General features: G+C 40.8%; 2 protein-coding genes across 2 annotated transcripts; both read left to right on the top strand.

The window, feature by feature from the left end:
• Window positions 1-4439: 4439 nt before the first annotated feature.
• Window positions 4440-10217, top strand: LOC139467471 (caspase-3-like). The gene is made up of 6 exons (XM_071249016.1): window positions 4440-4604; window positions 5604-5837; window positions 6814-7034; window positions 8701-8848; window positions 9617-9712; window positions 9952-10217. The coding sequence occupies exons 1-6, from the start codon at window positions 4568-4570 to the stop codon at window positions 10215-10217; spliced, it is 1002 nt and encodes a 333-aa protein (XP_071105117.1). The 5' UTR covers window positions 4440-4567.
• A 2074-nt stretch (window positions 10218-12291) lies between these two features.
• LOC139468748 (caspase-3-like) lies at window positions 12292-20366 on the top strand. Its single transcript, XM_071250874.1, has 6 exons — window positions 12292-12389; window positions 15767-15827; window positions 16386-16636; window positions 17716-17936; window positions 18789-18930; window positions 19867-20366. Exons 1-6 carry the CDS (start codon window positions 12362-12364, stop codon window positions 20121-20123), a joined length of 960 nt encoding a protein of 319 aa, XP_071106975.1. The 5' UTR covers window positions 12292-12361; the 3' UTR covers window positions 20124-20366.
• Window positions 20367-24650: the final 4284 nt, after the last annotated feature.

Here is a 24650-nt window from a genome sequence, read left to right as displayed (position 1 = left end):
GTGTTTATCAAGAATACCCCACTCAGACACAGTATACTGATTCCGAGCCGGTCAGTCCTTGTTTTAGCCCCTTAATGCCGAGCGCAAGACAGGGTAACAACAAGTACCATCTTTTACTGTCTTTTGGTATGACACGGCCGGGAATTGAACCCTGGACCTTCCGCTCTCTGGGCGGACGCTCTACCACTAGACCACAGAGGCGGTCCGTTATATTTAAAGATATAGGGCATGGATAGCATCAACAGTCAATAGTATCTAACAAGGGATGTTGCAGAGACTTTTGAGAAGAGAGATGATGTGACAGTTTCTAGAATTACTACAAACATATTCTTAGCCCCATGGATATTCTGTGTTAGAAGTAGACCCCAGCAACCTCTGCTGGTCATGAGAGGCAACTTAGTAGATTGGGTGACTGTCATTGTATGTGTGGATTGTCTGGTCCAGACTTTATTATATACAGGTCACTGTCATATAGCTCGAACATTGCTGAATGCAGCATTAAACAACAAACAAACCTTTTTCTGAATACTATTATTTATATTTTGGATTGTTTTTGTTTACCTTTGGTTAGTTACCATTGTGATGATTTACAAATAATTCTCCCTGCCACGATTCATCAGAAGAGGAAAAAAGTAATTTCATTGCATTGCTTGTTAAATGTTTCCATCTGACATATCTGACTCACAGTATCATCAGGGGCGGTCGGGTAGCCGGGTGGTTAAAGCATTTGCTCGTCACGCCGAAGACCCGGGTTCGATTCCGACATGGGTACAATATGTGAAGCCCATTTCTGGTGTCCCTCGCTGTGATATTGCTGGAATATTGCTAAAAGCAGCATACAACCATTCTCTCTCTCTTTCTCTCTCTCACACACACACACAAATACACACACTCACACACACACACACACACACACAGAGGATCATCGATCATGGTGCAGTGGTTGTTATATCTATGTATTATCTGAGCTACTTCCTTATACTGCAATATGTAACACTGTAAATAACATGTCAACAAATCCATTCTGAAGTAAGCAAGTACAGGTAATCTTTTTTTTACATTATCTGGTATAAAAAGTGTCCACTGTATATCTGGACTTATGTTTGTAATCTCTTCTATTAAGTTTATTCCAATTTTCTTTCAATATTGTTTACATACATTTCAGTGAAATCATGATATTTGGAGCAACCACGATCAGATTATTACTATTGATTGATAATCTAGGTCAGGTGAGACACGAGAAACACTCACACACCACAGACAGCGGTCTTGAAGAGGCAGGTCATGTGGACCACAGACAGCGGTCTTGAAGAGGCAGGTCATGTGGACCACAGACAGCGGTCTTGAAGAGGCAGGACATGTGGACCACAGACAGCGGTTTTGAAGAGGCAGGTCATGTGGACCACAGACAGCGGTCTTGAAGAGGCAGGTCATGTGGACCACAGACCGCGGTCTTGAAGAGGCAGGTCATGTGGACCACAGACAGCAGTCTTGAAGAGGCAGGTCATGTGGACCACAGACAGCGGTCTTGAAGAGGCAGGTCATGTGGACCACAGACAGCGGTCTTGAAGAGGCAGGTCATGTGGACCACAGACAGCGGTCTTGAAGAGGCAGGTCATGTGGACCACAGACAGCGGTCTTGAAGAGGCAGGTCATGTGGACCACAGACAGTGGTCTTGAAGAGGCAGGTCATGTGGACCACAGACAGCGGTTTTGAAGAGGCAGGTCATGTGGACCACAGACAGCGGTCTTGAAGAGGCAGGTCATGTGGACCACAGACCGCGGTCTTGAAGAGGCAGGTCATGTGGACCACAGACAGCAGTCTTGAAGAGGCAGGTCATGTGGACCACAGACAGCGGTCTTGAAGAGGCAGGTCATGTGGACCACAGATAGCGGTCTTGAAGAGGCAGGTCATGTGGACCACAGACCGCGGTCTTGAAGAGGCAGGTCATGTGGACCACAGACAGCGGTCTTGAAGAGGCAGGTCATGTGGACTACAGACAGCAGTCTTGAAGAGGCAGGTCATGTGGACCACAGACTGCGGTCTTGAAGAGGCTGGTCATGTGGACCACAGACCGCGGTCTTGAAGAGGCAGGTCATGTGGGTTGTCGGAACTGGGAGTAAGATCATTGAAACTCCATTCAGTTGCTTCACAACGCTGAGTTACTTGGGAACAGGTCCGGCAAAGAAAGCCCAATCATAAGTGTGATACATTTACAAGACGACGGTGCTGGGTTACCTATAAGGGTTTACCTGGATAGTACAGACAGAGAGACAAATGTCCTTATCGTATTGTTATTTCAGAAGTACATGTTTTAAATTTCCTTATACATGTATTGTTTTTTCGAGAGTAAAATGGTGTTGTGTTGCATTTCGCTGAAAATAAGATGTTTGGATGTAAATTCCAGCTTGTTTAAATATTAACATTACACCCATGAAGATCAGGATTAGAAAAGGTCTTCAACAACCCATGCTTGTCGTAACAGGCGACTATGCTTGTCATAAGAGACAACTTGGTTGATGCAATCCATCACATCCCAATTACGTGGATCGATGCTCATGATATCAATCACTGGATTGTCTGGTCCAGACTCAGTTATTTACAGACCGATGTCATATAGCTGGAATATTGCTGAGTGCGGCGTTAAACAACAAACAAACAAAGAAACAAATTAAGATTCATATGCTGCCAAGCAGTTATGGTGTTGGTAGTACACATAGTGCGTGAAGTCCTGGTCATTTCCAGTTCTCAAGATGTTTGGAGGTTTCACTTTTTACATTACCCCCAAAAGAATATAGAGAACTTCAAGTAACCCGGGGCTAACTTGAAAAGTGAGTGAGTGAGTGAGTTGGGTTTAATGCCGCTTTTAACAGTATTCCAGTTATATCACGGCGTGTCAGCTTACTGTGGGAGGAAAGCCCAAAGTGATGGAGGTCTCGGACGTTTACCTCTTCGTTGAAACCCACAACTACGGGTATGGTGCTGACAAACCTAGAAACATAATCGGGGCGAACCGGGATTCGAACCCACAATCATAGGTTTCTTGCGTGCCCAAGGGACGCAACTCTGCACAGCGAATCGCGGTGCCTTAGACGACTGGGCCACCCGTGCCCCCAAACTTGAAAAGATTTTGTTGTCTTACACAGCACTCCAGTGTTATTCCAGCTGTATGATGGAGGCGTGTAAATAGTCAAACCTGGGAGGGAGGGAGTACAAGAGTGGTAAACATCCAAGGCATGCTGTGATATAATACTGCTCAATGCTGGATTAAACCCCACTCACTCACTCACTCACTCACTCACTCACTCACTCACCCACCCACCCACTCACTCACTCACTCACTCACTCACTCACTCACTCACCCACCTACTCACTCATTGGAAGCACCAACCCACCAACTCACTCATTGGTAGCTGTAGTGTCAACGAAGACAGGGATGACATTGATTTCAAAACCCATACTCTTCCAGTGCAGTGTTTCACTACAGATGTTTTCCCTTTATCTAGCAATTGTTGTACAGCACAGATTGCATGCAATCAATCATTTCCTTATCTCAGATTTTGTAATTTTTTTATACCGTATTTGACGTAATAAGGACCCAGGGCGCTTTCAAAATTAGAAATAGGGGGCTCGTATTAGAATATTATTTTGGTGGAAATAAACAGTTGAAATTTCGTGGTTTATGCTGACAGCCTGAAATGTTTATATACGAAAGATATATTTTTCCAGAATTTAATTGCCCATAATTAAGGGAGCATATAGCACATGAGTGTGTATTACATGCGAATAAATACGTCTCGTGTACATTGATCAATCAGAAGGGGTGATAATTGGGATTGTTCACTAGTCAATATATTAGCAAATATCGCCGTGGGAGCTTATCAGAGTGGGGCGCTTATTACGTTGAATACGGTACTTGTACTCTTAGTTAAAGAACTATGTCAAACCCAGTCTTTGATCTCTGGCTTGATAAAATTCAGGCACTCTGTACCAAAAAGTCTAAAGAATAATGACTGGATAGTGTCATTATAAGGAGATTTATAAAGTAGTCAATTAAAATTAGTTTTGGTGACTATTTAGCTGATGGGTCCATAAAATACCTGTAGATCTAAATTAACATTTCTACCCCTTTGAGTGACTGTTTGAATAGAATCTATCCTTCTAAAGAAATATACTGTAAGGGCTATCTATGAATGGCTTGTCATTAATTTACAGAACTCTCACTGAAAAGATCTCTGATACTGGCTAGTGTATTCATTTCTGTGTCAAATATCTTGATATTTCCAAGACTGCACTAACAATATCCAGTAAATGTGTTCAAACTTGTTTGCCCTATTTAATATTGCCGGGTACCTGAGCGAGATAAAGTTTGGTGCTGATTGTAAAACTTATGGCCTGTGTCTGGCCTGTGAAATTCTGGAGTGTCGTTAAATACATTGTGAAATAACAGGATATTGACTTGTCTTGCACAATGTTCAAACTGCTTCAGCAGGTCTACATACCTTCACGGACATCCTGAAGTACCCATGTGAGATATTTCTGTCTGGTGGATGGACCTGGCTAACAATGGCAGATGATTCACAGGAACCAAAGTTCTACAGCTGTGAGTAGTACCCTGGGATGTAAACATGGGCACTTGTCATCTTCACTTTAAGCTGAATTGTTGTTAAACTGACATACTGGTCAAAAGTTTTTCATTAAACCATAATTGTTTGTGTAAGTATATATATGTACTATGTATTTTTGTAGTGTATCGATACACCAGAGATGTTGCACAGCTTTTACATGGAGGCAGTATATATGTTCATGTTGTGTGTCTATACAAGATGTAGGGGCGGTCGGGTAGCCTAGTGGTGAAAGCATTCGCTCGTCACGCTGAAGACCCGGGTTCGATTCCCGAAAAGGGTACAATGTGTGAAGCCCATTTCTGGTGTCCCCTGATGTGATATTGCTGGAATATTGCTGAAAGCAACGTAAAACCATACTCACTCTCTTACTATACAAGATAGGAGAACTTACAAGGGCCACAATGGCTGCCATATTTGAAAATAATTTTGCTCCATGATAACTATTTCTTAAGGTATGATTGTGTGAACTGTTTGCAATAAGTGTGTCATGTGTGATAATATTCTGTATGCCTTTTGTGAATTTGTGAAGTTTGATTTCACAGCTTGCAATATCTAAAATTGTAAAATTTTATGTAGTTTTTATACTGAATCAGATTGATGGACAGACCCAAACTGTGATGGCTATCCATCAGAATACATTATGTCAAGTATTCACTTAGTATCAGGATCCTTGTATTATCACTCAAGGTTGGATCCCATTGCTTTCTGTTACTATGGATCATCTTTGTCAATATGCTAAAAAGCAGGAGGAAAAGAATAGATGGTGTTTAATTTCCCAAAGAAGAAATCTTAATTATTTTAAACAAAATATACAAACAATAACATGTTGAAGATAAGCATCTTTTCAATCAAGCATATTTCATGAAAAACATCTGCACTTTTGCAAAATGTGGACCTCATCCATTAGACATGATCTGGTCTAACTGTTGATACTCTTTTGATAAGAGAATATATTATTACTGTCTAATCCTCAGATCAAGAAGAAAAGAAAGAGCCGGTGCCGGAGTCAAACCAGTATGATCTTGGACATCCAGACCGGGGCGTGGCACTGATTGTGTGTAATCAGACTTTTGTCAATAACAAGCCCAGAGTAGGAGCGCATCATGACGTGGAATATTTTAAGAAAACTTTCCAGAAACTTGGCTTCCAGGATATACGTGACAAGTATAATATGACAGCTGATGGTATGCTTGACTGGTTCGCTGCAGGTAATTGGATAGGATGCACCATATTCACAGTAATAAGCGGTCTGGGATATGTTCCAGAAAGTGGTCTTAGTGTTAAGACGATAATAACTCCCATACTTTAACATAGACCATAACGTTCAGAGATCAGAGATCGAGGGGTAGTAGGCAAACTTGGTTCAAACGTCAGTGAATCCAAGTAGGGGGTACTTATACTGAGTACTTACAGATTGGTCTAGAGTTTGGACAGGGTGTGCTTATTTCAGCGATTATGGTATATCAGATTTGATTTGGTTTTGATAATCTTCTTATTCCATCAACATTTAACAGGTAATATTGGGTTTAAGACAAGTCCACTTAAGAATTGAACGTCAGTTTGGATGGGTTCATTGAAGTGTGAATGATTTAAAAGCGCTGGTTAAACTGTGTGAACCTCCCAGCTTGCGTCACTAGTATTCATAGATAGCCATTCCTTATCAAAATCACCGTAAGGACAATCCATTTTGTTTCATGTAGCAGACGACAACAAACACCAGAACCAAAGCATTTATTTATTTTGAAGTCAGATAAAATGTTACAAGACCAGGCAAAATACTATAATTAATTTTAATGCCGATAAATGCAGGTATTAAAAAGGAAAAAGGAAATAGAAAAACTAGTTGATTGTAAACACCGATCGAGAGTTCGGGGAAACCCCAGAAAGTAGTTCCGGCAGAGTTCACACGATCAATTTCACAAAGAATTGTTAACATCGTGTGAACTTTTTCTGTCCGTTCACAGGTGTGTGAACTCCAAATATCAGATCACATGACTACCCCTTCAGCCAATCAGCATGAAAGAAACAGTGTAAACTTCAAAGTATGAAATTATATAAGTACAGCACTAGTAAAAGTGATGTTTAATATCAAAGTGCTTGTAAATGAACACATATTTAGTAATTATCAGTTGCGAATTTACAAATGATGATCGAACTGCAGTTAGAATTTAATGTCTGTTACAGTATCTCAAGAAGATCATAGTGAACGTGACTGTCTGGCTGTTGCTATTACCTCCCACGGAGAGAAGTACACTCAAGTTGACCCCAGGAGGTACAATGTCTCAGTGGAACGAGATACCATCCTCGGCTCACAGGGGGCAGTTTACACAGAAGAACTGGTGGGGATGTTCTCTGATCAGAACTGTCCCTCTCTGGCTGGCAAACCAAGGCTATTCCTGCTACAGGTATGTTTTGGAGTGAGTGAGTGAATGCTGTTTAGAACCGCATTATCGGTCTTGCAGTATTGTCAGCTAAGGATTGTTCTGGAGCAGAGAGGGGCGGTCGGGTAGCCTAGTGGTTAAAGCGTTTGCTTGTCACGCCGAAGACCCGGGTTCGAATCCCGACATGGGTACAATGTGTGCAGCCCATTTCTGGTGTCCCCCGCCGTGATATTGCTGGAATATTGCTAAAAGCGGCGTAAAACCATACTCACTCACTCGCTCTGGAGCAGAGATGTGCATATGAAAACTTCAGTCAAAACTGGCTTCAGCAGGAGATAACGCCACAATGAAATTGTTTCACAATCATCATTGTGACATCATTTGTTACCATGACATCACGATCAAATGAAATCACTGATACCTCTGACTGCTGAAGCTGGTTAGCAATACACTGGATATTACTGTTTACAAACAACAAAAGAAGTAAGAATGATTTTGGATGATAAATAGAATTTCACCAAAGTGTCTTTGATACCAAATATATCAACATTCATCAAGCCTCAGTCTTTCATACTTTTATTGACACTTGTTGATATATTTGTTATCAAAAGACACTTGGTAGTCTGTCTCCCAGATCCTTGAGAATAAATTAAACAATGAATCCAACTCAAGTCTAGAATGAATTGGCAAGTCTAGATTGCCTCAGCTCGAGGAAATTCAGGGCTCCATTGGGATTTTATTTTGTAGATACATATTTTTTAATAAGAGAACTTTATTTCTAAATGTTGGTCTGGCCACTTGGATGAAATTCTCTATATAACCATGACAACAAATTGACAAACATCACTTTCAAGGTTTCCAGAGCTTTGATGAACTCTTAAAACTAAATTGTGGAAAAGAAATACAAATATTCCTGTAACATATAACAACTATGTGATCAGTAATGTTTGAGTTGAATGGAGATAAAGCAGTACAAATACAGCTGTGTTATGTTCCTGATCTCATGTTACTATTATGCTGCATAAAGGATTTATATTGTTTAAAGTTAAGTTGAGGAGATTGTATATCTCTACTTATACCACTTAGTGTGCGATATGTCCATTTATTTGGCAGGTTGTTATTTTTTGTAATCACCTAGCATGAGCATCTTGCTGAGGTCCGATAATTGGATTAGGACGAGATGGGAGCGAGGCTTGGTTCACAGTTTTGAATGATCATGCAAAATGCAGCACGTTCAAATAAGTCAGTTAGCGCCTCCCTCTCTGGCAACATGGACACTCTCTGCTGATGCTTCGAGTGCCCTTGGGGTGGGTGCTAACCTATTCATACCCTCATGCGGTGGGATAGTCCAGTGGTTAAAGCATTGATGCATGACATTAACGGGGTTTGATTCCCTGTATGGTTACAATGTGTGAAGCCCATTCTATCCTCTGCATTGTATGTGAAGTGTTCTTAAACTTTACTCACTCACTTATTCTGCATACTGTAGGGGCGGTCGGGTAGCCTAGTGGTTAAAGCGTTCGCTAGTCACATCGAAGACCCCGGTTCGATTCCCGACGTGGGTACAATGTGTGTAAGTTGTACAATAGCTGACACAATGATAGCACAGTCTTCATGCATGACTGACCAGGGTTGAATATATAGGAAGGGTAGTTTGACAGTGCGTGTACAGGGTTGTATTTTGTTTTAGGCCTGTCGAGGAATAAATCTGGACGATGGGGTTGACTTAAGCAGGGACTTGGATGTTGTTGATGCCGTACAGATACTTGAACCTGAATATACTGTCTCCCCCACTCCCTGCTTCAAGGACTTCTGTATCGTGTATGCCACACCTCCAGGTATGTCAGTGTTATAGCTGTGTCTCTCACTCAACCCCAGTACACCATCCACTCCCTGCTTCAAGGACTTCTGTATCGTGTATGCCACACCTCCAGGTATGTCAGTGTTATAGCTGTGTCTCTCACTGAACTCCAGTACACCATCCACTCCCTGCTTCAAGGACTTCTGTATCGTGTATGCCACCCCTCCAGGTATGTCAGTGTTATAGCTGTGTCTCTCACTCAACCCCAGTACACCACCCACTCCCTGCTTCAAGGACTTCTGTATCGTGTATGCCACACCTCCAGGTATGTCAGTGTTATAGCTGTGTCTCTCACTCAACCCCAGTACACCACCCACTCCCTGCTTCAAGGACTTCTGTATCGTGTATGCCACACCTCCAGGTATGTCAGTGTTATAGCTGTGTCTCTCACTCAACCCCAGTACACCACCCACTCCCTGCTTCAAGGACTTCTGTATCGTGTATGCCACACCTCCAGGTATGTCAGTGTTATAGCTGTGTCTCTCACTCAACCCCAGTACACCACCCACTCCCTGCTTCAAGGACTTCTGTATCGTGTATGCCACACCTCCAGGTATGTCAGTGTTATAGCTGTGTCTCTCACTCAACCCCAGTACACCACCCACTCCCTGCTTCAAGGACTTCTGTATCGTGTATGCCACACCTCCAGGTATGTCAGTGTTATAGCTGTGTCTCTCACTCAACCCCAGTACACCACCCACTCCCTGCTTCAAGGACTTCTGTATCGTGTATGCCACCCCTCCAGATATGTCAGTGTTACAGCTGTGTCTCTCACTCAACCCCAGTACACCATCCACTCCCTGCTTCAAGGACTTCTGTATTGTGTATGCCACACCTCCAGGTATGTCAGTGTTATAGCTGTGTCTCTCACTCAACCCCAGTACACCATCCACTCCCTACTTCAAGGACTTCTGTATTGTGTATGCCACCCTTTCAAAGTATGCCCAACTTCAATTCTGCTCATATTAACTTCAGCCACCAGACATAGGTATCCAGTCGGCATTATGAATTTGTCTTTGTGGTATGAGAACAATAGTTGCATGAATGTTTACATTTTAAACAATATTTGATCCTTTCTAGGGTTTTTTGCATTTCGTCGCCCATCGGAAGGCTCCTGGTTTGTGAAAGCTTTCTGGGACGTTGTGGAAAGAGTGGATCCATCCCGTGTGGATTTTTTGCGATTGGTGACTCTGGTTATCCACCAGGTGGCATTCTCCTTCCAGTCTTCAGCCGTTGATCCAAGGATTGATGGCAAGAAACAGTCAGGATGTATCTACTCAATGTTGACCAAGGATATTTACTTCACACCCAAACAAGAAGCTGATGAGTTGATGTCAAAGCCATAACTAATACATCGTTTTGAAATTTTGAAGAATCGCTATTCATCTAAAACACCTACAAACTTTTTGCCTTCTTGTTCAGTGTATTAGGTTTATGTTAGAGCTTCTGTCCAATTAAATTAAGGATATGCTTGTTAAATGGTTCAACAACAAAAAATTTATTTGTTGTTTTGGATTTCCTAACCTCATTTTTTTTAAAAGGAAAAAGAAAGCATTTTGGGTGGTATATCTTGGTTCAGTTAAATCGTGTCAGCTCAAACATGTTATAAATGGTTTTAGCTTTGATTTACCAATTTGTTTATGAAAAGTCCTGGTCTGTAGGCCAGGAAAAAAAAAAAAAAATTACATTTTGTTCTGCTCTTCATAAATTTTCCTGACTGTGTCATATGACAGACTTGTTGAACACGACTCATTCAATGTTGTGTGTGTACTTTAGTGTAGACCCGTGGATGAACAGTGTGCAGTGTGATCTGACACATCACTTTTATGTTACCTAACAGCAAGAGACATCACTAAGACAGCAGACACAGCCATTGTTAATATATTTGTGGAGTTGTATCATGTGTGTAGTGAGTGAACTGTTGTGATCAATTTGTTAGATCCACTTTTTAGTACTGTACATGCTTAATGGTTAATACAATATTGCAGTCCAACCCTTTTGATTTCTTTGGTCATTCATCTACTTAAATACAAAAAAGTGCAGTTTTTTTTCCTGTAGTTTGCAGTTCTTTTTGTTTATCCTTGTTCTTTAGGTTGAAACAAATAAAAGAATTGGTTTTCAGGTAATGACTTTTGTATCATAGTGCGGGCGGTGTTTTTGTCTTCTTTTGTTCTGCTTGTTCAAACAAGCATGTAACCAAATAAACAGCATCTTCCCGAGGCAAGAAAGTTAACTGACTCTAAAAGTCCAGTTTCCACCCTTGCCGAACTAGGCTGGAATACCTGGGCTCGATCATAGCACCACCAGTGGCTATTACGAGTTATGTTCTTTCTATGCCTCTTCTATTGACCAATCAGATTCAACCTCTCGTATCACATGCATTTGCTTCAAACAAAACGGTGGCGCCCAGCCAGGACGATCTGATCCATAATCAAGATCTATATTGTGATAAAACGAGTCTTACATTGTGAAGTGCATCAAATCACGTGAGCACCTTGATTAAAAACAGCCCAGCCATCTAAGGCGCCGCGATTCGCTGTGCAGAGTTGCATCCCCTGGACATGCCAGAAACCTATGTTTGTGGGTTTGAATCCCGGTTCACCCTGATTATGTTTCTAGGTTTGTCCATAACCATACATACCCATACCTGTGCTCGTGGGTTTCACCGAAGTGGTAAACGTCTGAGACCTGCATCACTTCGGGTTTTCCTCCCACAATAAGCTGACACTCCGTGATATAACTGGAATAATGTTAAAAGCGGCGCTAAACCCAACTCACTCACTCTTCACCAGGGAAGTATTAACACAAGCACACCTCAATCATTCTGGGGTCCTATAAGATATAATATTAGTTGATAATAGAATATTACATAGCACACTATAAAGTATGCAACTATTAAAAACAATTTGTATGATCAATGGAAGGTCATAACTGCTTCTCTTCCCTAATGTGAATTCTATGACAAGTCAAATTATGTGGTAATTATTACTTTGTATATAACCAAAATACAGTTGTAAGTTTGACGAGTTTAACCTGTGCTGACTTCACCCATAAGCAACGCCTGAATAAGAAGCTCTTTTTAGCAATCCACTGGGGCAGCATGAGTGACACTAAAGACACAAACAGTCTGTCAGATACTACTGAGGTATTCATTTCTAGGTCAAGGTCATGGGCATTTCCAAGAAGGATCTAATAATAACTCTGTGTCAATATTTTGTTTTGACTGAAAAACTTGTTTTGACTTGCTTTGTAATACTGGTATTTGATTAAACGGTTGTCCATTTACCAAATATTTTCAAGTATTGTTTTGTTATGTCATGTCATATTTTGTGGTTGATTTAACAGACAGTAATAAAAAAATAAATAGCAACAATTCCGATGTTGTTTATGCAACGTTGCATGACTGTTTCCATTTCCTTGAAGCGGTGAAGTAGGTGAGGTGGGTGGTTTGTAGGAGATAGTGACTTGTATCTTGTACCTTGAGTTAAACATGGCTGACGATGGTATGGACCTTGATGGTAAGTTGCCCAGTGAGTGAGTGAGGCAGTGGTTGAGGAAGGAAGGAGAGAGGGAGGAAGGAAGGAGGGAGGGAGGAGTTTGTAAGATTAACCCTCGCAATGTCAGCCCACTGTTCTCAGGATGAGACAAATTCTTGTCTCCCTAATTCAGTTGAAATTGCATGAGAGAGTTGGATTGTCAAAGGGGTATCTGATTCTCTTGGCCAAGTTCTGACCAGCTGACCCCTCTTTTAGTAACCTGTTTATAACTAATTATCGGGAAGACTAGTTATCCCATGTGTGTAAACAAACAGGCTTTAAACAATTAATTAAGAATCTGTTAGTAGTGCAGAGTTATCTCAGCCTGTGTGAGCAATTGTCTTATCTGCATTACAGCAACTATATAAATATTCTCAAAGGCAAAATCAGTGAACATGTTCTTATCAATGATATTGAGATTATTTTAAAGCATAATACTCAACATGTGCAGAATGCCCTTTATGCAATCTACTAACATGAAAACACTCTTTTTTCAGTCAAGTATTCATGCATCCCCCTCCCTCTAAGAGATTTGCTTTTGAACTCTCCAAATGCTTATGACAGATCTTAGAGACTTCAAACCTGATGGGGGTGGTTAGGGGTGGGGGTGGGGGTGGGGTGGGGTGGGGTGGGGGTAGCTTGGTGGTTAAAGCATTCGCTCATCAGGCTGAAGACTCGGGTTTGATTCCCAACATTGGTACAATGTGTGAAGCCCATTTCTGGTGTCCCCTGCCGTGATATTGCTGGAATATTGCTAAAAGCGGCGTAAAACCAAACTCACTGACTCACTCATACCTTATAGACCACAATATACTCCTGAAATATGACTTATTGACACCAAAGGTCAAGGTGACTCGATCAGTATGAAGTAGGCGTCTAAAAATATTGTGTACAGGATGAGTATTTATGATTGGATTTTGACAAAACTTAGTGTACATTATCTCTAGGGCCGAGTCCTGATCGTCAGGGGTCACACTGTGGGGGATCTCTAAATAGGTGAGTGAGTGAGTATGGGTTTACGCTGCTTTAAGCAATATTCAGGCAATATCACGGTGGGGGAATGAGTGAACGCTTTAGGCATTAGGCTACCCAATTGCCCTGATCGTCAGAGGTCACACTTTTGGGGGATCTCTAAATAGGTGAGTGAGTGAGTATGGGTTTACGCTGCTTTAAGCAATATTCAGGCAATATCACGGTGGGGGAATGAGTGAACGCTTTGGGCATTAGGCTACCCCATTGCCCTGACCTCTGTATAATGTCAGGGTCACTAGAGGTCACATTATGAAACATGACTCAAATTTCAGGAAAATTTATGTAAAATCAAAGCATTTTCCAATCTTTGATGACAGACTCTAACTAACTAACTCAATACTTGTCACACACACACATCAAGATTGTGTCAAATGCCAAGGTCACTTTGAGGGTCATTCTCTCTTGAAATGACAGGTTGGTTGGGTAGCCTAGTGGTTAAAGCGTTCGCTCGTCATGCCGAAGACCTGGGTTCGAATCCCGACATGTGTACAACGTGTGAAGTTATAACTTAAATATGATACTGTCTATTTGTTTCTTCTTGTTACACATTTGTTACATTGTTATCTAATGCTAAAACCCCGAACCCACCTGCTTGTTCTTCTGTAACAACTTCTTAAAATTGTCTGGGCGGTTGGGTAGCCTAGTGGTTAAAGCGTTCGCTCATCACGCCGAAGACCCGGGTTCGATTCCCGACATGGGTACAGTGTGTGAAGCCCATTTCTGGTGTCCCCCGCCGTGATATTGCTGGAATATTGCTAAAAACGGCGTAAAACCATACTCATCCACTCACTCACTTGAAATGACAAAATAATTTCATTCAGATAATATTATTAATATGGTTGGGATACTTCTAAAAGGCCAACATTTTGAGGGGGTGATTGCTGATTTTTCACCCCCACTTTCATGTCGGTAGGTCGAAGAAAAAATAAATTATAAAATAAAATTTCAAATATTTGTATCAGTTTCCTCTAAATGTTAAGTAGTTAGAAAAAAAATGAGGGCAGGATAAATCGGGATTTGTCACAATTCACTTTGTTTGGAAGTATCGAAGATGAATTTCCACCAGGATTTAATCATAGTATTTTCAGTACTAGTATTTTATTTATATTGTTAGCGACAGTAAATGAGGTTCATTGCTGATTTTGACATTAAAAAATTCACAAACATCATCGTAAGCTATGGCAACAAATACATTTTACTCTGGTCAACGGAAAAAGATATTTTTTTTTTAACATTTCAATTCAATTGTGTTGGAGGATTCATAAACTAAGTTTTAAAAATTCATGCCCAGCTGATTATAACCTTCTTACTAGGGTATCTGGAGGCATATAGGACCTTCTGTTTCAAAGTTGTACTGCACTTCGAATGTGTGAGATCACCTGATGTCAAAATGGCGCTCAGTGCATGTTTCTGATGGGAATGGTTTGGGCACACAGGATATCGTGGGGTGGGATTGCTTCTGTTTTACCATATAATGCAAACACTTTTCTAGTTATCAGATTTGATTCCCACCTCACATTATCATATTGTCACCATGTACTAACAGATAAAGAAAATATCTGCATGTGTTGCTTTCCTTCTATACTAGATTGGCTGGTTGGTTTGTTGTTTAACGCTGCACTCAGCAATATTCCAGCTATATGAGGCGATCTGTAAATAATCGAGTTGGGACTAGACAGTCCAGTGATTGACATCATGAGCATCAATCCAAGCAATTGGGATCTATGACATGCATCAACCAAGTCAGCGAGTCTGACCACCCGATCCCGTTAGTCGCTCTTTTATGACAAGCATGGGTTGCTGAAGACCTATTCTACCCCGGAATCTTCACGGGTCTTCTATACTAGATGAAATGCACCATATAAGTAGTCCTACAAAATGTTCATGCTTCATGCTAATCACATCCATGCAGGTACTTTGAAAAGTTTGCTTAAAAAAATAAAAATTAATAAATAAAAATTCTTCCCACCTCAAAGTTTAAAATAACATTGGATTTAAATCTAATAACTGATTATGGCCTATTTCATCTATTTTACCCAATAGGTCATTGGGGGCGGTCGGGTAGCCTAGTGGTTAAAGCGTTCGCTCGTCACGCAGAAGACCCGGGTTCGATTCCCGACATGGGTACAATGTGTGAAGCCCATTTCTGGTGTCCCCCGCCGTGATATTGCTGGAATATTGCTAAAAGCGGCGTAAAACAATACTCACTCACTCACTCAATAGGTCATTGGTGTGTAGAAGAGATGTTTATCTATATACGTGTATAAGGATTCATGTAATGTCATTATTATCATGAATTATTTGTTTTTTTGTTGATGTTTTTTCAGAAAAAGATTTTGGTCTGAGCAGCCTAAAAAAATTAAAAGATACAGTGAAGAGTTGTGTACAGTAAGCATCCATTGGTACCATCTGTTTCAGTATATTTGATGAAGTGGGTGGTACATTTATATATACATCATCGCTTATGGTTTTCTTTGTTTTTTGTCAAACACCACACACAGCAGTTTCCAGCTATAAGAGGGTGGTCTATAAATAATCCGGTCAGGACCAGACAGTCCAGTGATTGACATCATGATCTCCGATCCACGCATTTTGGATACGATGACATGCAACAACCAAGCCAGCAAGCCTGATCACCCGTTCACATGGGTTTGCGATCAAGTATGGGCTACTGAAGATCCATTCTTACCAGGATCTGCATGGTGTCATCAAAAACGAAGGCACGCACGCACGCACGCACACACGCACGCACACACACACACACACGCGTGCATGCACATCGCTATAGAAGTGCAATAACACACACACACACACACACGTCCATGCACATCGCTTTATAAGTGCAATAATCTTGGATGCGACGTTAAACCCCATTTCACCTCACCTACTGTCAGAATCATTGTACTCATGCACTCATGCTGTGTCTCCGTGTCCCTGTGTCCCCAGCACCTTAATGTCTGGAGATGAAGATGAGGAAGAGAAGGAAATGGACAGAACAGACCAGTATGACTTTGGACACTCACAGCGAGGTGTGGCCCTGATTGTGTGTAATGAGAAGTTTCAACACGTCCAACCCAGAGTTGGGGCAGATTTAGATGCCGAAAGTTTTTATAAAACATTTCGGAAACTTGGATTCGAGGATATCCGCACCAAATACAATATGACTGATACGGATATGAGGGATTGGTTCACTGCAGGTAGGGTTAACTCACATACATATATTACCTGAAAAAACGTTGTTTTTTTATGGGTATATATATGCTCAACAACAAATGTTACTAAGACATGCTGTAAGAGGCATTAAACTAGGGTTTTATCATGATTTATCATCCCAAACTGGCTCCCAGAGAAGATATTGCTTGGGTGAGATCGAGCGATATCTACAGCGTAGATATCGCTGCAATGATAGTGCATCACAATGCTTGGCAGATCATCGTGATGTCATTGTTACCATGACGTCACAATCAAATGACATCACTAATGGCTCTGCTACTGAAGCTGTTAGCAGTACTTCTTACACTTAAGACACTGCTTATTACTGCCTACAAACTGAAAAAGTTGGAAGAATGATGTTGGATGATAAATAAAATCTCACCCTATTGTCTTTTGATATAAAATATATCAACACGAGTTGATAAAAGAGGCAAAACTCCGAGGCTTGCCGAGACACTCGGGCAAGATTCTCTATATACCACAGCTTCCAACATGGGGAGATATGGCTGGACATGTTGGAAAATTACTTAATTTCGGAGCTCATCAACACACGTCCACAAAATTGCAATTGTGAAACAAACCTGATGCCATTTAATTTATTGTTTAGTAAATGTTGACTTTTATTTATTGTTTGGTAATTGTATACATGTATTTTGATTTAATGTTTAATGTTTGGCAATCGTTAACTTTCACATACCTTTTGATAATTGTTAATTTTGATTTACTGTTTGGTAATTGTTAACTTTGATTTACTGTTTGGCAATTATTAACTTTAACATATTTGGTAATTGTTTACTTTGATTTAATAAAAAAATAAATAGTTAATATTTGACCTGCTTGGGGGAAAGGCTCCTTACACAAAGGATGCTGAATGATTATACGTTCTTGCTGTAAATAACATGAAACACAATACCCACACAAAATGTTTACCAATTTTCAACCATCGTTTGTCATCGTAAACAAAACAAAACAAACTTGTACATGAATACATATTTAGAGATTATTACTTGACAATTTACAAATGATGATCTGAATTGTAGTTAGAATTTAATATATGTTACAGTATCTCAAGAAGATCATAGTGAACGTGACTGTCTGGCTGTTGCTATTACCTCCCACGGAGAGAAGTACACTCAAGTTGACCCCAGGAGGTACAATGTCTCAGTGGAACGAGATACCATCCTCGGCTCACAGGGGGCAGTTTACACAGAAGAACTGGTGGAGAAATTCTCAGATGATAACTGTCCATCTTTAAGAGGGAAACCAAGAATATTTTTTTTACAAGTATGCAATGTTTCTTCTGTGAATTCTATGTGGTGTGTCCTTAAGTGTCACATTGCTGCAATATTGCTACAAGTGGTGCGTGCGTGTAGGTCTTATCGACTAATGCCGATTTTATAGTGCTAGCCCACTGAGATACCATGCCACAGTTTTACATGAACACCCAGTTCAGACACAGTATACTGACTCCGAACCGACCAGTTCTTGTTTTTATCCATTAATGTTGAGCGCCTAGCAGGGTAACAACAAGTACCATCTTTTAACGTCTTTTGGTATGATGCTGCCGGGGATCGAACCCCGACCTTCCGCTCTCCGGGCGGACGCTCTACCACTAGACCACGGAGGCGGTCCATTGTTTTAAAATATACAGTTGTTACAAGTGAATATTATGGGTGATGAATAGTGAAAAATATCCTCTGATTTGAGAAAAAGATTAATCGACCACCTTTACTGAAGGGACCAGTAATCATCCTTATATATTCTGAAGACTGTATTTGTTGTTTTGATGGTATGTTATCAAAATGTCCCAATGGACAATGAGAAAGGGGTGCTTCTGTGCTTGATGTGTAAGGTCAATGATTCATAAAGTACATGTGATACGCTAGTCATACAGTCAGAATCGTACAATGAACTCTACGTTTAGCAGAGATTTCTTATGATTTCCTGGTGTCATCACTAATGTTCAGTTGTCCAGTCATATAATTTTGTCAGCTTTTTTGCCCTTTACGCTATATGGAATCTGTTTTGCAGATAATCTAGACTGGTTATTATCTTGTATTGACATTTTATAGTTATGATTATTGAACAGGGTTTATCATTTTTATCTATGAAGATGGTCTTTCCTTCTGTGTCCAGGCCTGTAGGGGTGTGATGCTGGACCCAGGGGTGACTGTAACAGAAGACATGGATGTGGTTGATGCTATGACTGAACCAGAGTACATCATCTCCCCCGCTCCCTGCTTCAAGGACTTCTGTATCGTGTATGCCACCCCTCCAGGTATGTCAGTGTTATAGCTGTGTCTCTCACTCAACCCCAGTACACCACCCACTCCCTGCTTCAAGGACTTCTGTATCGTGTATGCCACCCCTCCAGGTGTGTCAGTATTATAGCTGTGTCTCTCACCCAACCCCAGTACACCACCCACTCCCTGCTTCAAGGACTTGTGTATAGTGTATGCCACCCCTCCAGGTATGTCAGTGTTATAGCTGTGTCTCTCACTCAACCCCAGTACACCACCCACTCCCTGCTTCAAGGACTTGTGTATAGTGTATGCCACCCCTCCAGGTGTGTCAGTGTTATAGCTGTGTCTCTCACTCAACCCCAGTACACCATCTCTTCGCACATACTGAACATTGAATAGTTTCATGTTTTGTGTCAGATAATAATGCTCAACTGTTTTTAACAACCAAACCATTTAACTCCAACCCAAACATATATCCCGACCCGTGAAGATGCCTTACCCATCTTGCCGTATAGATGACGACTATGCTTGTCGTAAGATCGGGTGGACAGGCTCGCTGTCTTAATTGATGCATGTCATTGTATCCACATTGCGCACAAGACTGGATTGTCTGGTCCAGTCTTGATTATTTACAGACCGACTTCATAAAGCTTAAGTATTACTGAGTGCGGCGTTGAACAAGAAACAAACCAAACCAAACCTGAACACATATCCCAGTGTTTTCAACAACTAAGCCATTTAACTCCAACCCGAACACATATCCCAATGTTTTCAACAACTAAGCCATTTAACTCCAACCCGAACACATATCCAAATGTTTTCAACAACTAAGCCATTTAACTCCAACCCGAACACATATCCAAATGTTTTCAACAACCAAGCCATTTAACTCCAACCCGAACACATATCCCAATGTTTTCAACAACCAAGCCATTTAACTCCGACCTAAGCATGCATCCCAATGTTTTCAGGTTTCTATGCATTTCGCCGCCCGACCACAGGCTCCTGGTTTGTCACGGGTTTACGTGACGTCATTGAAAATGCTGACTTGACAAAACACAACCTGCTCCAGCTGATGACCAAGGTCATCAACCACGTGGCACGACAGTTTGAATCTCATTCCCCACAGCTGGACATCGATGGCAAGAAACAGTCAGGATGCATTTACTCCATGTTGATAAAGGATGTGTATTTCTCTCCCAAACCCTTAGGGGAGGAGCCACTGTAGGCTGCATCAATCACCGTTACCATGGTTACCGCTGATACATTTCATATGTTTATATATGTGTGATTTTTTTCCATTGCTTTAGCCACTATCATATTGTTCCCCCCATCATAATATTGTTTTAAATTCATATATTGATAAAAGCAGCATACATTCTATCGTCTGTCAACCAATATATTGGCACCCGTTATTTAGGAAATAAATATTTCGTTTTGTAAGATTTGCGTGATGTTATGCTGAATGGATGTACGGAAATTTCAAATGAAAACTTTCCGTACATCCATTCAGCATAACATCCCGCAAATCTTACAAAACGAAATACTTATTTCCTCAATACATACACGGTGATGATACCCCAAAATTTCAGTGATGTTATGCTCATTCGACAACACTTTTTAACCAATCAGATCAGGGAACATACCTACTTTTATGTTACAATTGATTTCCATTAAACACAAGATTACGCCACGAGTAATACAGACGCTAGGGGTAAGGGGGCACCTCACCTGGTCCAGACCAAACCCCTGAAAATACTTTCATGGGGGTGTTAAGTGTCATGAATTATGTGTGTCAATCACTGGATCGTCATGTATGGCTAGCAAAATGTAGCAACTGCTAAAGTTTTGCTAAGCAGTTGCTACATTTTGCTAGCCATACAATGACGATCCTGTGATAAAACTTAAGACCCCCTTGATAGTTTGTTTGTTGTATATAGCAATATTCCAGCTATATGACGACAGTCTGTAAATAATCGAGTCTGGACCAGCCAATCCAGTGATTGATATCATGAGCATCGATCCATGCAATTGGGATTCTATGACATGCATCAGCCAAGTCAACGAGTCTGACCACCCGTTCCTGCTAGTCGCCTCTTACAACAAGCATAGTCGCTTTTTACGGCAAGCATGGGTTGTTGAAGACCTATTCTTCCCAGGACCTGATGGTGGTGCTGCAGGTGATGACATATGAACATTTTATCAACAAATTAATATGAGATCAACAAAGAATAAATCAGTTTGCATTTTGTATATAGTATGTTTTTTTTTATACTGTCGCATGAACTACTGGTATCTGTTAATTACCAGACAAAAAAACACATTTATATAATTACATATGTATATTCTGGTAATTGTACAAGAGACGTGTGACAAGAGAAATCCACATTTTGTTTAAACTTGTCTATTGTTGTATGGCTCTGACATCATTTAGCTGAAATTACTGAATTGCAATGGGTAGAACAACTGTCTACATGTACTTGATAATATGTTAAGATATATTCTCCCAATCCCTGACCAAACGAAAAATAACTTTATGAGAAATGCTCAACTGATTAACTACATGGAATTGTATTGAATTTGTTCTGATGACGAAAAGAGATTTTATGGTATAACAAACAACATCATTGGTAAGGGAAGTAACTCTTACAGGACTAACACTTCCTCATAGATCCATACACACATGGCGGTGCTTCTCTAAAATCATAGATATAGAAACCCAACATATTATTATTACTAGTATAATTTACTACTGACACATATTAAGGAGCACGCACATAAGATGTTCATTTGGATTGTTTATTTGTGTTTAGAAAAGGGGTGAGTGCACCAGCAATCTTTAGAAAATGATAACAATTCAATTAATGATTCTGAGATCAAACCAATTTTGAAGGGAATGAACAGTATGCGTTATTCAACATAATTCTATGAAGAAACTGAAATACGAGTTAACAGTCCAATATATTTAAAGTTTAAAACGAGACAACGCGTGCGCTAAGTATTTTCTCCAACAAGTTCCAATGTCATCATCAGGGCGAGTAAAACATGATGGAGAACGTTTTCAGGGTTGTCTAGTTTTAGGTTAAGCGTCGTCATGATAGTAAGTTTGTTTGTTTCGTTGTTTGTTTGATGTTTAACGCCACACTCAGCAATATTCCAGCCATATGACGGTGGTCTGTAAATAATCGAGTCTGGACCAGTCAATCCAGTGATTGACATCATGAGCATTGATCCACGAACATTTGGATACTATGACATGCATCAACCAAATCAGCGACCCTGATCACCCGATCCCGTTAGTCGCCTCTTACGACAAGCACAGTCGCCTTTTACGGCAAGCATGGGTTGCTGTAGACCTATAATCACGGGTCTAATAAGAAGTGTTGATGGTACCGTTTGTTGTTTTAACGGTAAATATGTGTATATTGTTTTGCGCCGCAGTCAACAATATCCCTGCTATTTCACGGCAATATGTAAGTAATCGAGTCTGGTCAGGTAACCAAAGGAGACACAATATATGGAAAACAACTTCTTTAATGTACTAATATATATTATAGTATATTAAAGACGTTGTTATCCGAAATGTGTCTACTTTGTCACCCGTCAACGTCTAAGAAATGCCCGTCACACAATTTAGATACACCAGTGTTTGATGGCATGAAAAACTAGTTTAAACCTTTGTAGTATTAGAGTTTGGAGAATGTGGTTCTGAAATAGAAAAGGTGGTCGGGTAGCCTAGTGGTTAAGGCGTTCGCTCGTCATGCCGAAGATCCGGGTTAAATTCTCCACATAGGTACAATGTGTGAAGCCCATTTCTGGTGTCCTCCGGTGCGATGATGATGGAATAGTGCTAAATGCGGCGTAAAAACATACTCACTCACGCACTCTAGACCTAGACTGGAGATGGTTACAAGATTGACGAGCATAGTCTATTTGACCACGAAATACGTTTGAGAGGGGGAGTGTCTGGAGAGTTGAAACCCATACAACAAACTAGACCATACTTTCAGCAAAATCATAATTCGCATATGGAAGAGACGTGACTGTACAAGAAAAGCTGCTCGCTCACAAAAATATATTCCAGGGGTTGAGTTGTGGTATTTGTTTTTGTTTATTTGTTGCTTAACGCCGGGCTCAGCAATATTCAAGCTGTATATGACGGCGGTCTGTAACTAATCGAATCAGGACCAGACAATCCAGTGATTGACATCATGAGCATCGAGCCAAGCTATGGGATACAAAGACTTGCATCAGCCAAGTCAGCGAGTCTGACCAACCCATCCCGTTAGTCGCCGTTAACGACAAGCATAGTCGCCTTTTACGGCAAGCATTTGGCGCTGAAGACCTATACCTCGGATCTTCACGGGTCTTGAGTGGTGGTAAGTTGTGCAAGGGCTGATCTAGCATGTATAAGGGTGTGTGTGTGTGTGTGTGTGTGTGTGTGTGTGTTATAGTGTGTGTGGGGTTGGGGGGTGGGGGTGGGGGGGGTGGGGGTGGGGGGGGGGGGGGGTGGGGGGGGTCTACACATACTACATTTGGTTTTCAAAAGGGCAGACCGCCTATGCGTATATATTTAATGACCGAATCAAACTCATAAAGACTTGACGTCATATTGCAAACTAATAAGGTCATGGATAACAAAAACAGTCAAATAAAAATACCTACTTCATGGTTCACAATAAGCTGACCTCCTATCTTGCGACATGGTAAACACGTTAACATCTTACAACCACGTCATGTGCCTGAAATTGGATTACGAAGTTCAAAGAAATTACTTTAAAGAAAACTACGTTAGGTTTTACAAACGTAAAGAAACGAATAGAACACGTTTTTTCACCAAAAAATCAACAAACTATTCAAGCAAACGGCACGCTCAGATCGTTGCTTTATTTACAGGTCCAATGCAACCCCTTGCTTGACTGACAATTGAATTACCTCAAACCATGCCCAAGCATTGGTTTAGTCGCATGCGGATCACACTAGTATAATTGCTTGTTCTCGGGTCGAGGCTGATAGATGGGCCTCCTCCTCATACAAACACCTCTCTCTCTACTTCTGTAGTCGATGTAGCACCGTGGAAGCTCCAGGGATCGATATACGGTATATCGAGTTTGTCCTGTCCTTCGCTGTAGGTAGGGTACCTGTTAACAATCCCCCTCGCTATACCGCTGTGATCGGTAATTGTTTTCATGTGGAGGAATGTCTAAGAAACACGATTCACTGTCAGAGTCCCTTATAAATGAGATAAAAGCATTCGCACAACCCGTAGTGTATATTAGGTTTAGTAAACTTAATCGATGATCGCATTGCATGCTGTGGTACTTTTAGACGTTTTCTTTCTGTTTGAACAAATCAAAATGGGTTACTCAAATATTCAGATCGTAAAAACACGCCACAAAGGAGTTTCGAAATAATGGATATTTGTTAACACCTGCAAAAAATCCATTTTCTTCTGAGAGTAGCTCTGTCACAAATCAAATAAAGTAAGCCATCACCAATGCGGACAATGCAGTAAATGTTCTGAAATTCCGGTTGCTAAAGAGCGCGAACGTAAATAGTGCCAATACTATAAACAGTGCCACGTATATACAATACCGAACAGCTATACTATTTCGTTTAAGGTCAACTAAAGTTATTTGATATACTTTGACAAATGATGTACCATTTGTAGTGTGTTTATTTATAATGATGTTCTGAGACAGAGGAATGTTGAGTTTGCCTTATAATTCATCACAGAACGATATGCGTTATCATC

This window comes from Haliotis cracherodii, unplaced genomic scaffold (assembly GCF_022045235.1).
Source record: "Haliotis cracherodii isolate W230 unplaced genomic scaffold, xgHalCrac1.p SCAF_2, whole genome shotgun sequence".
Lineage (NCBI taxonomy): Eukaryota > Metazoa > Mollusca > Gastropoda > Lepetellida > Haliotidae > Haliotis > Haliotis cracherodii.
This window is presented reverse-complemented; position numbering and strand designations above follow the sequence as displayed.